The sequence below is a fragment of the Notothenia rossii genome (genome assembly GCF_949606895.1).
Source record: "Notothenia rossii genome assembly, chromosome: 9".
Lineage (NCBI taxonomy): Eukaryota > Metazoa > Chordata > Actinopteri > Perciformes > Nototheniidae > Notothenia > Notothenia rossii.
In genome coordinates, this window is record NC_136907.1 from 9,756,964 (window position 1) to 9,774,370 (window position 17,407).

The window sequence follows — 17,407 nt, forward strand, 5'->3', positions numbered from 1 at the left end:
AATGTTCAATAAAAAGTTATGTTTGAAAGGATGTACTTGAATTATTATTATATATTATCATTATGTCTAAAATGGTCTTAAAACGGTGCCGACAATATTATCGTTTATCGCAATAATTTCCAGAAAAATTTATCGTCCAACACAATAAATTATCGTGACAGGCCTAGCCGTCAGTTTCATCAATATAAGCATAGAAAATAGTTTTTATTATTATTATTATTATATAATTTTATGGACCATGCATAAAAATACATTATTCTCAAAAAGAGAAGAGATGCTATATAGGCCAGACTATAGCTAAAAGCCACTTTCCATTCTATTTTCTATTCAATTATAACTCATATTAAACGTGTCGCCGGTCCAAATTGTGCCACTTGGGTTACCAGAAATACACCCAACAGTGTAAACAGTCCTCCAGATTGCACACGCCGTTTTAGCGACGCCTATGTTGAAAATTAAGAAGATAAATTATGAGATTTCTGAGGGCTTGCTTTAGATTTAGCAATGCAACTACTTGTATAAAGGCAACAGCTCCACTGTGTGGTGTGTTGTGGTCGATGCAGGTGAAACGCGCATCGTTCAGTTTGTCTCTCGCTGCTCCCCGTCTGCAGCCCACGCCTCGCTGCAGTCGCTCCTCCTCTGTCTCTCCGGCTTTGTATCAGGAGCTGATCCCACGCCGCGGCTAACTTCTTCAAGATACCGGGGCTGATAAACATCACAAAATGGCTCTCCACGTCCCCAAAGCTCCGGGCTTTGCCCAAATGTTAAAGGATGGCGCCAAGGTGAGTTTAAAGATTTTGTTGGAGGAGTTTGGTATCTTAGAGTGCGGGTTTGAACTAGCATGCTATATAGCCTAGCTAGTGTTAGCATGCCCATTCACAGTCATGTGGGGAGACTTCTAGAAGGATGCCAGGCCGCGTAGAGCTACTGCACCATGGGCTGCGACGAACTATAAAGGCTGTGTCTTTTTTGTACTCTCCCTTTTAGCTATTAAACATGATGTATATGTCTGCACTGTTGCTGCAATTATAATTAAATATTGAAGAGCAGTCACACCCATTTAGCCGTTAGCTAGCTCTCTTACATCGTCACATCGCCTGTCTGAGAGATGCTGATGTTTTACTGTCGAGTTCGCTTTATATTATTTATTTTGATAACGAAATTAAACATACTAACCACATTTCACATATGTTTTTCATGTTGTCCAAGTTCTTGATGCTGTTTATTCCCTATTAAAATAATTCTTATAGAGTCGTCCCGTTACTCTCACACGCATTGTTTTCCATAAGTTTTAATTGAAAATGCAAAACAAGTATTATTTCTCAGACATCATACGTTGCGATTATTTGAGATAATTTACATTAAAAAAACGACCAATTCATGACATGGCATAAAAGATGCTATAGTTAGCCAAAATGCTACTTTTCATATATTCCCTGTTCAAGAACTTCCTCTAAAAAAAAACGACCATACCGTTTAACTAGCTTATTACAATACATGTAATAAATGCAATGCACCTGCTTCTATAAATCACCATAATTGAGTTACTTTGTTCTCCAACGTAGCACTACTCCGGGCTTGAGGAGGCTGTGTACCGCAACATCAGAGCCTGCAAGGAGCTCTCTCAGACCACACGCACCGCCTATGGGCCAAACGGTAAGCTCACACCCAAGAGAAAATATGTTTAAAATCTAAGTTCAAACTTAGAAATAAACTAAAGCGGCGACAGCTGAACTATGAAATTGTTGCCTTTTTGCTGTGAGCCATGTTCATGCAGTTTATAATCATTATATCTTTGACCTACTCTTGCAATTTATATTCTGAGATTGTTAATGTCTGCACCACCATACACCAAATGAAATTCCTTGTGTGTGTAAACGTACCTGACAATAAACTTGATTCTGATTTTTAGGTATGAACAAAATGGTCATCAACCACTTGGAGAAGCTGTTTGTCACCAACGACGCCGCAACGATCCTCAGAGAGCTTGAGGTAACGATGCCTAACATATGCAACAAATACAGGAATGATAAATGAGGAAATGTAACTGTTTACATATATTAATAATACTCCTTTTGTAGTAACAGTATTTGTTTACTTTAGTATTACATTTGAGCCTTTTTTAATAACAGTTTTAACCATAGCGTGAACAATTATTCTATATGAGCTTTTTTTACTTTGCATGTTTGCCCCATTAATCACCAAATCTAATTCTTGTACTTTTTCTTTTTAATAGGTTCAGCATCCAGCCGCTAAAATGGTTGTGATGGCATCCCACATGCAGGAGCAGGAGGTTGGAGATGGTACAAACTTTGTCCTGGTGTTTGCAGGAGCTCTGCTTGAGCTGGCTGAAGAGCTGCTCAGAATGGGCCTGTCAGTGTCAGAGGTACATACAAAAAAAATATTGCAGGAAAACTATCCAAGTATTTGATCATCAATTCTGGTCATTTAAGTAGTTTTGCATGCAATCAGAAAGTTCTGCTTCCAACTTCTCCAATATTTTGTTATATGTTTTGCTTACATCATATTTAACAAAAAAATATTGGGTTTTGGACTGAGAAATTAAAACATTTTAAGGCACCACTTTTAAATATAATACTGATTTGTTTAAGGTTAATGGTAAAGACACTTTCTTTCTGGATCCTAAAGAAATGGTTTGCTGCTTTTTGCTCAGTGTCTTCTTCCCTCTGTGAAACAGGTGATTGACGGCTATGAGATGGCGTGTAAAAAGACTCTGGCCATCATGGCCGACTGCGTATGTTCCAAAGCCGAGAACCTCCATGATATTAAGGAGGCAACGGCTCTTATCCGCACAGCAGTCATGAGCAAACAGTACGGTAATGAAGACTTCCTCGCCAACCTCATCGCCCAGGCCTGTGGTGAGTCATCAATACAGAACTCCTCAAAGATATTTATGAATACTTACCGAGGACCCTAATCCGGGTCCGGCGGTTAGTTTTTTCACAAAACTGTATCTCAGGGCTTCTTAATATCTTTAAAAACCTATTAATGTGTCATACTCACTTAACGGTTATAAACTCAGCTGACTGAAGATATGAACAATTTTTACCGAAACAAAGCACAAGTCTCACAAGAAGCCTCTAAATGAGCCCTGAGCGAAAATATGCTAAAGCACGTAGCACAGAACTCAAAGCAAAAATACCCTTATTACTTATCGTAACTGCACAAACAGAAAGATGCACAAACAAGATATCTGATAAAAAGCTGAGATTCCACAGATTCTATAGGTATTGCTATCATCACTGAGCGATCAGAACTCGCGACAGGGGAAGAAAACACAGACATCACAATACGGAGCATTCACGGGACATTGTCTCACCTTAGCTGTTTTCTGATCAAAAGTCGTGTTCAATGGCATTAAAACGATAAAAACGCTGCTGAAGGTTAATCCAATCTGTCTTTGTCACTTTTAAATGATTACTGATAATCCATCATTCCATTTTTATGTCAAAAATGGAGATTTCATATATGGCTGCTATGATAGCTACCATAGTGCATCGCAGCTTCCGGTTACGGGGCCTTCTGGCTGCGCAGCACTCATTCACCAATGGGTAACGTTTAGATGGATTTTAGGAACTTCCCCTCGATTCTATTGGCTCTAACGGTTAAAAAGAGATGTCAATCATCAAAATCGACCGAGGGGGGTCAGAGATATGGAAAATCCACCCAAATGACCCCAGAAGTGGGTTTTTTTTCTAAATCTCTCTAAAAATGTCAAATTTCACTTGTTTTGCATCAATCTTAATACAGGGTACTTATTATGTTATAGTTTGGATTCCTAAAGCTTTTAGTCTACTATCCCATCATTCAAGGGTGGTTTTCAATATAAGTATTTTTTTCTTTTTGGACGGACACTATAATTTACATTTTTTTTTTTTACTATGTTCAATCTGAATTTACTTTAAAATAAAAACATCCATATTGATTCTGACTGTTCTACATCCAACTCACAGGTTTATCATTGCTTTGAGGAGAAAGATTATTCATTTACCCCTTTTTTAGAAGTGAAGATATGGTCATTTGTTCTGGGAATGTCATTATCGAGCCTGAGACCTGACAAACAGGCTCGGGGCTTAACAGGTTAATGTATGTATTCATTCTGTATTTTAACTTTCTTTTCCTTACTGGGTTGTCTTTCAGTGTCCATCTTCCCAGAGTCCGGCAATTTCAATGTTGATGGTGTCAGAGTATGCAAGATTTTGGTAAGCAGCATTATCCTTTTTAAAAGTATTTTTTGTTTTTTTGCTGTGTTTTTTTTTTGGCTCTAAATCAATGTCTGTGGTGTTTTCAGGGCTGTGGGTTGACATCGTCCACCGTGCTACATGGCATGGTTTTCAAGAAGGAAGCGGAGGGAGATATAACATCAGTTAAAGACGCCAAGCTCGCCGTCTACTCCTGCCCCTTCGACTGCATGGTGACAGAGACCAAGGTGAGGAAGAGTCCAGTATCTCTTTGATGCTTTTAAACTAATCTGAATCTCTCCAACCTATGCAGGGTTTCTATTGAAATATTAGCTATTTAAAATAAATAATTGACTATATCCTCCTGGGATCCGAGGGAAAAAAAATTTCTCCAATACTTATTTTAATTTTATCCCCTACCTATTTAGGGTTAAAAAAATATCTTTCAATTTAGACTTTTTTACATTTTATTACATTTTTAAATGTTACAGTATGTCCACTGTAGAGGACGTCAGGACCATTTTAGTTTGAAAAGACAGCCAAAATTAACAAACTATGTAACGTATTATGCTTATAAAGTGATATTAATACAAGAACACATTCATCTTTATTTAAAACATAAATAACTAATTGATCTTAACATTGTTGTTTTTTTTCTCGTTTGGTTTTTGGTGAATCTCTCCAGATATTCAAAGACCTGTTGTCAATGTAGTGGGAAAACTAATACATTGGACTCCAGTCTGCACGGGCTGTAGGGTCAGCTTGACTAGTTTTATGGATGTGGTCTCTCTCCACTTGATCTGGTATTTAATATCTAAATGTATTTTTGGCATGTCAAAGCGAGAGAAGCTTAAATATAAATCATATAATGGCCAAACATCATTTGGCAGCTTCAGTTTCAGAGTCATGATATTGTGCAAAGTGTTATAAACGATCCTAGTAACAGTTGGGCTCTTCCTACCCTGAAAAGTCAAAGTGACTGCTGTGGAACAAATGGGCTCTGAAGGTGGTCTGTTCTCGGGTGCCAACAATGGTCTTTGTTTGTCTCTCAGGGCACAGTGCTTATCAATAATGCAAAGGAGCTCATGGAGTTCAGTAAGGGAGAGGAGGAAATGATGGAGGCTCAGGTGAAGGCCATCAAGGAAGCTGGTGCCAACGTGGTGGTAACCGGGGGGAAAGTGGCTGACATGGCGCTTCACTACGCCAACAAGTACGACCTCATGGTGGTCAGGTAAGAACCAGAAGAGAAGCGTCCAAATAACTGAAATATAATGGAGATTGGATAATATGACTATACTTTTATCACGATGCACTGCCGAGTCCTAACTCCCCCTTCTTCCCCGACCAGGCTGAACTCCAAGTGGGACCTCAGGAGGTTGTGCAAGACAGTGGGAGCTGTAGCACTGCCCAGGATGGTGAGTGCCATCAGGTTTCCTTCAGACAGAAACCATCACAAGTCAATGATATCTCCATAACGCTTCTGTTCTGCTCTCTTAGACGGCGCCAACTCCAGATGAGATGGGTCACTGTGACAGCGTTTACCTGTCAGAGGTGGGGGACACTCAGGTGGTGGTCTTCAAACACGGTACCCCCTTTTTTTTTTTTAGGAGTCTTTATTTTAAATCTTTTCTTTTCTCCCTATGAGTTGAAGGCTCATTGTGTGTGTTCTTGATTGTGTCGAACAGAGAAAGAGGATGGCATCATCTCAACGGTGGTGATCAGAGGCTCCACCGACAACCTGATGGACGACATTGAGAGGGCTGTTGATGATGGAGTCAACACCTTCAAGGTTCTGATCAGGGTAAGTGAAAGCTATTTTGCAATGTGAGTAATAAGAAAATACAAATGAAGGAATATCTTTTTATTGGCCAAGAAAGATACAAGCGTGAGACATTGACGAGGGTCTCCTCAAAATGTATTTAAAGGACTTTAAACATTAAGAATATTTCAGCAGTCAAATGGATTTCTATCGACTTCTGTTATGCCTCAGAGTAAGGTTAACTCTGCATGTATTTCCAGTTACTCTGTGGCCGGCACAGCTGCTAAAGTTTCTGTCTGTCCCCGTTTCTAGGACAAGCGTCTGATCCCTGGAGCTGGAGCCACTGAGATCGAGCTCGCCAAACGGATCACTGAATATGGAGAGGTACAAACATTTAAGTCCATAAATGGAAGTGCACCGCGTTCAGATCGATGCCTCGTTTTCTCTTTACTGCCTGACTTGCTGATGAATTGCAGACCCGTGACCTTTTCTTCTCTCCTGTAGTCCTGCCCGGGTCTGGAGCAGTACGCCATCAAGAAGTTCGCTGAAGCGTTCGAGGCTGTGCCGCGGTCGCTGGCTGAGAACTCTGGAGTGAAGGGGAGCGAGCTCCTCTCTAAACTGTACTCCGCACATCACGAGGGGAACAAAAACGTCGGCTTTGACATTGAGGTGTGTGTCTGTACATTGTTCAGAACAAATATTAAAAATGAAGAGTTGACCTGCTCATCATCCAAGTCTTTGTTTATTTTGCCATGTTTAAGCATTAAACATGTTAAAAAAGCGCCCTACACTACAAAAACTCTAATCTTATTTTGAGTTGTATCTCAGATGAAACACATCTTCTTTTCTTTATTTTACATATTCATCAGAAAACTTTTAAGCATTTGCGGCTTATTTTCTAACCCAACATTTCCTGATTCTGGCAAATATAGTTCAAAATGAGTTCCCCCAGCTAATTACAAGATCTGATTTAACTAAATATCCCTTCTTATTTCAAGAAATCTAACCAAGCAAATGTTCACTTGTTCTATTCACAGATGATGATTCAAGGCTTTTATGGTCATGTGTGTGTAGCTAGTATAGTTATGACAATGAACATCTTAGGTCACAGGCTCCTCCAACAGTGCAACACAATAAAACGGATAAAATAGTGCAAGTAAATAAAATGATATGATAGAAACTGTGCAGAATAGTCTCTATACAGTAATTGGAATATTGATATAAGTGATTTGCAAACAGATGAATGTTATGCATGTTCTTTCAAAAGTTCAGGTGTTTAACATTCTTATGGCCTGTGGGATGAAAGTGTCTGAGTCTGGTGATTCATACATTGTTGGGGATTTATTGAACTGTCATGGTATTGATGATGTGGATGTGATGTTGTGTTCAGGGAGAAGGCCCTGCTGTGAAGGACATGCTTGAGGCTGGTATCCTGGAGCCTTACCTGGTCAAACACTGGGGCGTCAAACTGGCTACCAACGCTGCCATCACAGTACTGAGAGTGGACCAGGTGTGTACAAATACTTGCGGATGATTAAAAAAAAAAAAAAAAAAAAAAATTTTGAATAATTTATCTTCAACTTCATCACATTCCGCTTCATCCATATTTACAAATGTATTCACTATATCTTAATACTTTTAGGGTTTTATTTCACCATGTTTTTAACTATGTTTTGAGTAGTTAAACTAAGCCTTCTTGTTTCGGAGCAATAACAGGTGCAACACAACAACTGGAGTGCGGTGCTGCAATTCATATTTATGTTTCTGGTTTCCAAAGACTCCAGACTTGACATTGTTTTATCCGGTGCACATGCTCACATGGCAGATGACTTTTGTCCCTTCACTTGTTTCTTTTCAGTTTTATTTGTTTACTGTTAGACGTAAAGCTAAGCATTTTCTTAAAGTCGGCAGATGAAGTGTTACTGTGCAAGCCTTTGTGAATGATGAGTCTCCACCAGGTAGTTGATGTTAGTTGATATGTGCGATGCAGATCATCATGGCTAAGGCTGCAGGGGGACCCAAAACTCCAAAACAGAGAGGCCATTGGGACAAGGACGAGTGGGACGAAGCACCTGATAATTTTGAAACTCACCATTAGAGGGCGAACACACAACCTCCGTCAGTAGGTCCTGGATTGCGTGTGTGATTTTTATTTCTCTAACTCACTCGCTCACAGGAAACTGAAGTTTGAATTGTTGGTTTTTGTGCCTGTCACTACTAACACCGGGTGTGATACAGAAGTACTTGCAAGGAAATGTTGAGCTGCAGCATTCAGCCACCTCAAGGGTGTTTTTAATATAAAGTGTGTCACTGGCAGCGAACTAAATCACTTGCACTAAACAGTATGGTGTGATGGCATGCTGCATGCACTCATTACATATGTACATTGCAGTGGAAGTGAATTTCAAAATGTTGCATGTAACTTAATGTCATTTAATAAAAAGGTAAGAGATGAAGGGCTCAAGATGGTAAAGTGGCTTTGTTGCCTGGTGGGCATTTTTTAATCACTACTTTATCAGTAAACAAACCTGAAGCCAGAAGGTCCAGCCCACTTTTTCAATAACAAACTAAGAATATTTTAAATTCAAGAAAATCCCAGGCTATGATGATCATGGTTTTCTGCCCCAGTACAGACTCCTTCATTCTTCGATTAATAACTGAATGGAGATTTGATCTTTAATTTGTGTTTCACGTTTCGTTTGAAAAGCATTATCCCATGTTGGCACATTTTGTTTCTTAGAAAAACTGAGATGATCAATATTTCACCACTATAGATGGTCCTCCTGGGTATCCTTTAAGGATTTAAATCTGCTTTTTCACTTTGAAAATATAACCTGCATTGTTATTTAAGCATATAAATCCAAGCAAATAATTTTAATATTTATTTCGGGGTTTCTTCCCATGCTCACTTCTGTTTAACATGAATGTTTTAGTTGAACTATCTGTGAACCTGCCTGCTCCAGAGCCTTCATCCTGCTGCGTGGATCTGTGCTCTAGATTCCAGCTGGTAGAGACTGACTGAAACCTTCTTTTCTTCTTCCAGATCATCATGGCCAAACCAGCAGGGGGACCCAAACCCCCCCAGGGTGGCAGGAAGGACTTTGATGAGGATGACTGAATCTGAGTGCAGCTGATGCCCCTTAGACCCTGAACGCCCCCACATGGATTCACAAAACCCTTTTCTACTTGTTTATTTAAAGTTCAACAGTTTGGGTCATTTTGTAGAAATGACCACACATTAACAAATATGTGAAAGTAAAATGTATGGATGGCACTGTTTGCTTTTTTTGTTCGTAGTCCCAAATAAAAGGCACTTGGGCTATCATCTTGGTTTGGATTTTGTTTTTACTTCATGTCACTCAGAAATTGGGTTTGCTGTGTTATGTCCATATACTTTGATCAATCGTCATCAATTGGAAAATATTAAATGTCACTTGTAAGATTTACCATTATGGTACATTATTACTATACATGACATGGTTACATCTCCTGCTCCTTCCGTTGAAGCTCATAAATCAGTACAAACATGCATGTCTTTACCTTTGGTGTTTCCCCGTGTGTTTGCTCTGAGCATTTAGTGGGGCAGCAGAAATTATGCATGCACTGGTTTATTTATAGAACACGCAAATTGAAGAGAGGTTGATGACTACAGAATGAATACTACACAATCCGTTTATAGTTGTATTGATGCATGCAATTGTTTGTTCCATGCAAACAAACAAACTCCATGAGGTCTGCTATGCAAATAATGTAAACGATCATATAAATTGTCCCTTGTATGTTGAATCGATGGTCTGGTTACAGCAGAGGGAGCCGAACTCACCAGGTCGCAGTCTCATTGGATGGCAGAGATATGGGCGGATTTGCGATTACGTTGCCCCTACAGAGGATTAACTCGTTTCTGTCGCCATATCTAGCTCATTGTACACCTGCAGCGAGCTTGAAAACGTGATAAAGAGTATATTTAAGTGTCTTGTTTTTTTTAAACTGAAACTGTTGTGCACGAAACTGTTTAATGGCTACGATGGAGGAGCGCAGCCAAATGTGAGGTGTCCGGACGAGTTTTGAAGTGCTGATGTCCTGTCACAGTGATGGGGGCCGACAGCAGTAAAAACAGGAAGGTGAGTAAGGCTGGTTACCATTGCTCAGGTGTGACGCACGTGCTGGGTTTCCCGGTTTCCATGGTTATGATTTGGTTCCCAACATCACGAGGCAGCAACGACGGTGACAGACCCGGATGGGGGGGTTTCAGCCGTAAACAGAAATAAAGTTATACAGTTGTGTAGTTTATTGAAAATATGTTGTTTATATTATACTCGATGTTATCTCCTAAAATCGTCATTGTTGTCTCTAAATGTCCCTATAATATTTACGCTTTTACTTTGAAGGAAACATGTTCACACTTCCGGACATGTGAAATCTATATATTGGCAATGAAACGCCTTGTAATAACACACAACATTCTATTCTTTCTAACCCTAAAACTGCCCCGCCAGATGTCTCGCGTGCGGATTTTGCACTGACAGTTATTTCTGCTGAGTGACTTTATATATTTGTCCCTTCATCTGGCTCTGATGATTATAACATCCTGCACGGTTGATTGCACACATCTTGCACCAACGAGCATCAGATATGTTGTGCAGCCCAGGGGCAGAGAGGGGGGGAAGGTTTGTGTGACCCAGTGACTGCAGATTGGGTCAATTTGTGTATCTTTTTCTCTTTTTAAATCATACGAGAGACAATCCCCAATCTTGTCGTGTTTGTTTTTTGGGATAGCATAGGCCTACAAGTATTTATTTATTAACATACTTGTTCCAAACTACAATATATGATAATTATAGAGGGATAATTATTGGTGTGTCTGTGTGTGTGTGTGTGTGTGTGTGTGTGTGTGTGTGTGTGTGTGTGTGTGTGTGTGTGTGTGTGTGTGTGCGTGCGTGCGTGCGTGCGTGCCTGTGTGTGTGTGTGTGTGTAAGACTGCGATTACTATACATTTAAAATCAGGTGGTGCACTTGAATTAAACCTATTTTTCCGATCTCAGGTTAAATATTTCATAGAAAGGAAAAAATGAAACATACACAAATGAATAAACAAAGCAATTATAAGATTATCAGTGTATATCAATTACTTTATTTTAGCAATGTAAAGCAAAATACCTGTTTTTTTAGTAAACAAACCAGATTTGCCCTACATAGACTCTTCTAGCACTATTTCTATTTTATTTGTATTAACTTGCACTATTTTTATGTGCACACTAACATTTCTCTGTGTTATTATTACATAAATCCCATACAGTACAGTAGGTATTGGAAGCATATTGTCTCTTCCGGATGTTGTCACTCAGCGAGGCACCCGCTGAGAAAAAACTCTGGTTATTGGTTTTCAAAGATTCAAAGGTTTTAATGCACATAAGCTACAGTTTAGAAATGGCAATGAAAATACTATCACCCGAGCTCCTCCAACGATGCAACATGTATAATAAAATAAAATGAAAAAATAGTGCAAGAAGTCTATATAGGAGTCAGGCGTTGAGCTGCTTTCAAAAGCATTACCCACTACAATCCCCATAATGCTTCTTGGTGCATATTTTTTCCCTTGTCCCTTCTCCAGAAGCCCGCTGAAGGGAAGGAGGATGAAGACTTCTCCTCTGGGTGGCGGTGCTTCCTCTCCAACATGGGGCTGTCCATCCCAGCAGGCATCTGTCGCCTGGCACAACCTGCCCTGCGTCTGGGTCAGGGACGAATGCTCCAAGGCAAGGACTCCGACATCCCCGATCACGTGCTGAGGCTGGCGGGAGTCGGCCCTGGAAAGCTGAGAGCAGAGTGGAGCCTGCCGGGGTTCATTATCATGTTCCTGCCCGAATTCCCCCATAGAAATGTGCCTGGGCACGAACACTTCCAGGTAGATCTCAATTCAAACATAGACACCTGCAATGTGTAAGGCTGGATATGATTGGATAGTGTCTGTATCTCTCTGACTCTGTCACGTTTGTTACTCCACCAGGTGATGAGTTACATTGCCAAAGGTTCGTTTGGGCCCATTCTGAAAGTGAAGGACAAAGCTAAGCAGAAAACCTATGCTGTCAAAGTGAGTCTGCTGACTGAATCTCACATTTTAATTGTGTTTATTCACCAACGCCACAAATACACTGCCAGTTTAATAATTCATGAAAAAATTGTATACTGCTTGCAAATAAGTTAAAGTTGAAAAGTTCGACAGTATGACATACTGTACATGTAGGTTGGTTTTAACTTAAAGCTGCTAAGTAGTCTTATCTCACGTCAGTATTTTTGTCGTCCAACAGGTTATACCCAAATCAGAGATTCTAAGACTCGGGGTGTTGGAGCAGTCAAAAGAAGAGGTTATTGTTCAGGTGGGTAATATGAAAAGACCCTGAGAGTCACTGTGAATTGGTACATCTTGAACATGCCAATTTTATGTCTATGAATTTCATCAATAATACTCAAAGTTACTGAAGTTATAAGCTTAATCATATCTTGGAAAACAAGTTCATTAGTCAGTCAGTTAGTTAGTTAGTTAGTTAGTATGTATTTATTTATTCATTTAAAATGGGACAATGCACATGAATAAGCACTTGAATCCATTATGTAAACGTATCAGATTTAGCCATTGAGGCTAATTTACATCAGCACTCTCCGGCAGGTTGATGGCATTAAAAGGACTCGAGCACATGAACACATTTAAAACACATAAGCACGTTTAAAACACATAAGCACAATTGAAACACAGTAACAGAGGAGCATATTAAATATAATCAGTCCAATGGAAAGCACATTAAAACAAACCCATAAACACACAAAAGTACATACATAAGCGCAGATTAAAGTTAATAGGCACTGACAACAAAAATAAAGGACTTAACCCCTACCACAGTTTATGAAAGCATGTTTGATTGACCTGTAACCACTGTTTTACAGATTGACATACTTAGTTTATTAGTTTATAATCCAGTAAATGGCCCTCTCTTTGTTCATTGGCCCTATTTGAGATTTTCACGTTGATCTTGGAACTTTGCCCGCAGCGTCAGGTCCGCCACCCATTTGTCCATGACCTGCAGGACTGCTGGCAGACTCAGCGCCACGTCTACATTAGTGAGTCAGCAAAAGACCACTGACCCAATCCAACTCAGATCCACTATCCCAAAACCCCTCACTCTGCCTTTTCCTCTCCTCAACACTGGTAGTCGTCTCCAGAATCTACCCAAAGTACCAGACCCAACAGCGAGAACAATACAACCAAAATAAAAAAGATTAAATGAAGTCTTCTTCTTCTGGTTGTTTTGCTTTGAGACTTGAATCCCTACAATCCCAATCTGCTACTGTCTGTGCGTCCTATATCTGCTTTACCTCCTTTTCCCTCTCTTCAGGAGCCTTTACCCTTTTTTTACCAAATCAGCCACTGACTCTGAAAGTGTGTTACCCTACTCCCTGTGAGAAAAAGGGAGCAAAGTTGGCCCGGGAACCAGATGTTGAACACTGCATCTCAACACGTGCACGCGCAGGAGAGGGCGCTCGCTCGAATAGTGAACCATGACTGAATTACTAAGCCATACCTGTAGGGCTTGTGAGCAAGTTAAGATTGTATAAAGACATCCTTCTGTATTAAAGAGGGTGGCTTCTTGAGGCTAGATTAATATCTCAAGGGACGGTCGATTATTCCAAACACGTACTTGTTCCCTATTTACCCCACTTTTAGAAACTGTGTGCTTGGCAGACTTACTGAAAACAGTGAGTCACCTTTTGAATTTGTTTTGGAAAATAGTTTTACACTCTCCTCACTTCTAGATCACGTTCCTCTTTCCTTTTACTTCCACCAGTGTGTGTTCCACATCCCGCTGACCGTCACTACCCGTCCGTCACACCTCTCATTGCATGACAAAGCATGTTTTAACGCTGTCTCTTCCCCCGCAGTGTGTGACTACTGCAGCACAGGAGACCTGTACACCTACTGGCAGATGATTGGTCAGTTCTCAGAGGACACAGTGCGAGTGTTTGCAGCCGAGTTGGGATGTGCACTCGGTGAGCATGCTCTAATATTTGTTATATTTAACACCTCAAGCTGTTTCCTTCAAATATTAAAATAGTTAGATCAGAAGGGAGGCTGTGGCTCAGTGGAGAATGTGCTGGACCTCGAATCAGGGGGTAGCAAGTTTGAGTCCCACTGCAGTCAGCATGTCGTTGTGTCCCTGGGCAAGACGCTTCACCCCAAACTGCTCCTGTAGGGATTGTCCACAGTACCGAATGTATGTAAGTCACTTTGGATAAAAGAGTCTAACTAGTGAAATGTAATGTAATGACTGGAAAGTTTCCCTAGTTAAAGCTATTTAATGTAAGTAAATATAAAAATAGCATTTATCTGTGGTAGGATCCCCCAGAGCAACAAAGCAGTGGGTTTTAAATATGCCATTGGGATATAGTAGTCTAGTTGAGTTTATATTTTTGTTTTTCTTTTCTGGTTTTATGCAGGCTTTCTTCATGACTTTGGGATCATTCACAGAGATTTGAAGGTAAGAGAGAGAGGTTAATCATACGTTTTGGACCCAAATAAAAGACCTTTAATGCACTGGAAAATCTGCTACAAAATTACTATTGTTTATATACAGTAGTTGAATACATTGGTTAATATGAATGTGGGTTCAATTCATTCTTTTTTACGACTTATTTTGGTAGATGGAGAATATCCTGTTGACAGACAATGGTGAGTAAACACCAGCAGAGAGCAGCATAACTCCTGACTGCAGGAGAACCTTCCAGAACAAGAAACATCTATCAGTCTATCATGTAATGCCCTTGTATCCCTGTATATTCTAAGGAGATCTGGTTAGGATGGGGAATATTTAGAACATTACTACACCAGTAACTCATATAAAATGTCATGTCACATGCACATCATGCAAATGGTCTGTTCTAGGACACATCCGCTTAGCTGACTTTGGGTTGTCCCGTCGCCTGGAGGGAGGAGGAAGAGCTTTTACTATTTGTGGAACCATCCAATACATGGGTGAGAAACACTGCATAACATCTAAACACTGACAGACTAAGCATTTGATCATTATTTTAATCTTTTATACGAAGTTGTGAATATAAAGGTTATGTACAAATATATAGTAGTCTACATCCGGTGTTTTGAGCACGCTCTGTCTGCTCTGCAGCCCCAGAAGTGCTCAGTGGCGGACCCTACAACCACGCAGCTGATTGGTGGTCGCTGGGAATCCTGCTGTTCTCATTGGTTACTGGGAAGGTAAGATCTTGTTGCCGGTAGAATTGGCATGTCTTGCATGATAAGCAGATATTTTTCACAATGAATGAGAGATTGAATTTTGCTTTAAATGATTTTGGTGTAAAATATAGTTGTTTGTAATAGTAAATCAAATGATATAAATGTAGAGGGCCCCAAATGTTTGAATGTTGTCTTAAATCTAGTCATTGAAAGTATGGTTAAAGTCTGACCTTCTGAACGTGTCCCCATCCCTCCTCAGTTCCCCATGCCTCCAGAACCAGACCACTGCAGTATGCTGAGGAAAGTGAGGTGGTTCCCCTACGAAATGCCCCTCAGCCTCAGCTCCCCGATGGCCTTGCTGTTAACAGAGGTAATTACACAAAGTCTAAACATATTGCAACAAAACATTAAAATACAAATGTAAGATGATATGACTACATGCTCCAGAATCGAGGGGGATTGCTGTTTGTTCATCTTAATTTATACTTCCATAGAAATTCAAATTAATAATATACTTTTATTATAATTTTTTTCTGTAGTTTATGTGTACTTTTTGAAATAAGTTAAATAAACAGAGGTTAGTGGGTGTATTGCTTCTGTGTGACTATTTTGTATGATATGTTGTTATAAATGCATATCACATATACATCTGAATGTTTTGTTTTTACAAAGTATTTAAAAAAAGTAATTCAAAATGCTACTACTAAGTTTCCTTACACGGCCAGTATCTAGTTTAGCCTGGCTAGTTTGATGTCATACCATAACCTACAAATGTTTCTCTGTCCAGCTTCTGTGTAAAACTCCCTGCCGCCGCCTAAGGACCCTTGATCGTTTTAAACGTCAAACCTTCTTCCGTGGAACATCTTTTGACCTCGCCCTGCTGCAACGCCAGCCTGTGGAGGTAACTGATGACTGTCTGGGATCACTTTGGCTGCTCTAACATCAGTCAGATTGTTGAGGAAATGTTCACGATGAAAAGTGAAGTGAGTGGTTTTCTAATCTCTTTCCAGGTGATTCTGGAGCTGAGAGAAAGGCCAGACCGACCTGCCAAAGCTCGCCGAGGCCTAACTTTGTCCCTGCAGCCGCTCAAAGGCTTCGACTACGACTCGTTTCTCAGCCCGCCTGCCACGCCGGACACACACCTGGATGCTGACACACAAACCCACTCAGCTGTACCCCTCCCCGGCCCGGCACCCCCACTGCAATCTGCTCAGGAAAAAGTCCCACGCAGGGAAGTGTTTGTGTGACGGACATTAAGTTAACTGTATTGTTACCTAAACACTACAATTAGAGGCCTATATGTACGTATATTTTCTGCACACTTATTCACCCTTACACACAGGTGTGGTGCGCCTTGTAAAATGTCTTAAAAATAATTATATTTGCATTTAATTCGAACTTTAGTGTAGAAAGGAATGATTAATCTGATTAGCATTCGAAAAAGCCCACTCTCCCCCTTGTACAAGAGAATTTTACGTTGTTTTTTTACTTGTTTTGCCTTTCTCCAATGAGCACCTTTTTAAGCCTACTGCATTTGCTCAACACTTGTGCAAGAAAGACTGCACTATTTTTTCAGTTTTCATGTGACTCATCATGGTTTGAATAGTTTACTACCTGTGACTCAGGGTTGCACCCGCAGGTTTCCCATGTCAGCCTTGATTTTGACACCTAGCTTACTTCCAGTTAACATTTTGACAGAATCATCCTTTTCTATTATCTTAGGCTGCTGTAACCCTACCCTTTGACCACCCCTTTATGCACTTACCTGATCATGTTGTATTATGATTTTGTAAATAATGCCCTGAAGTGTATTGAGAATACCTGACATGTGATCCTGAGCTTGCTTTTTTTGTCACCAAAAAAATGCTTATTTATACATCCTCTTTATAAAGTTTATATGACTATTTTGGAAGCTATTTGTTGTTATATGTTATGTTACAATGTATTTTTGTAATGATCGTATAGCACAGATGGAATAGTAAACTCTTGCTGTAGAGCGACCTGTGGATTTGGATTTGGTTTTGTCTGTATGAGATGGCTTGAAGAAACAGTCATTGCATCACTTTTCTTCAGTTACGCCACACTGTTGCAGAAACATTGCATGTGTTTGGTTAAGAAAGGACATTGAGTCCAGCAGTGGACATGTACAATTGGTTTGCTGTACTTAATTTCATTTTAGAATGTATACTTTAGATATTTTTATTT

The 17,407-nt window shown here is 40.0% G+C and overlaps 2 protein-coding genes across 4 annotated transcripts; both read left to right on the top strand.

Moving 5' to 3' along the window:
* The first annotated feature begins 551 nt into the window (after nt 1–551).
* On the top strand, nt 552–9,286 carry cct8 (chaperonin containing TCP1, subunit 8 (theta)). Of its 3 annotated transcripts, none has more exons than XM_079649717.1 (16): nt 552–782; nt 1,566–1,656; nt 1,913–1,992; nt 2,237–2,386; nt 2,699–2,879; nt 4,162–4,223; nt 4,313–4,450; nt 5,255–5,433; nt 5,551–5,617; nt 5,700–5,787; nt 5,888–6,003; nt 6,274–6,345; nt 6,466–6,630; nt 7,352–7,471; nt 7,952–8,083; nt 9,005–9,286. In XM_079649717.1, the coding sequence occupies exons 1-15, from the start codon at nt 723–725 to the stop codon at nt 8,057–8,059; spliced, it is 1,677 nt and encodes a 558-aa protein (XP_079505843.1). In that variant the 5' UTR covers nt 552–722; the 3' UTR covers nt 8,060–8,083; nt 9,005–9,286. The 3 variants fall into 3 exon arrangements, with proteins under 3 accessions (XP_079505843.1, XP_079505844.1, XP_079505845.1); XM_079649718.1 differs by having other exon boundaries at nt 7,952–8,079; XM_079649719.1 differs by lacking the exon at nt 7,952–8,083 and having other exon boundaries at nt 553–782.
* A 537-nt stretch (nt 9,287–9,823) lies between these two features.
* rskrb (ribosomal protein S6 kinase related b) lies at nt 9,824–17,208 on the top strand. The gene is made up of 13 exons (XM_079649720.1): nt 9,824–10,082; nt 11,573–11,863; nt 11,966–12,049; nt 12,267–12,335; nt 13,005–13,074; nt 13,894–14,001; nt 14,449–14,489; nt 14,653–14,680; nt 14,894–14,983; nt 15,135–15,223; nt 15,462–15,572; nt 15,990–16,103; nt 16,213–17,208. The coding sequence occupies exons 1-13, from the start codon at nt 10,053–10,055 to the stop codon at nt 16,447–16,449; spliced, it is 1,362 nt and encodes a 453-aa protein (XP_079505846.1). The 5' UTR covers nt 9,824–10,052; the 3' UTR covers nt 16,450–17,208.
* Nucleotides 17,209–17,407: the final 199 nt, after the last annotated feature.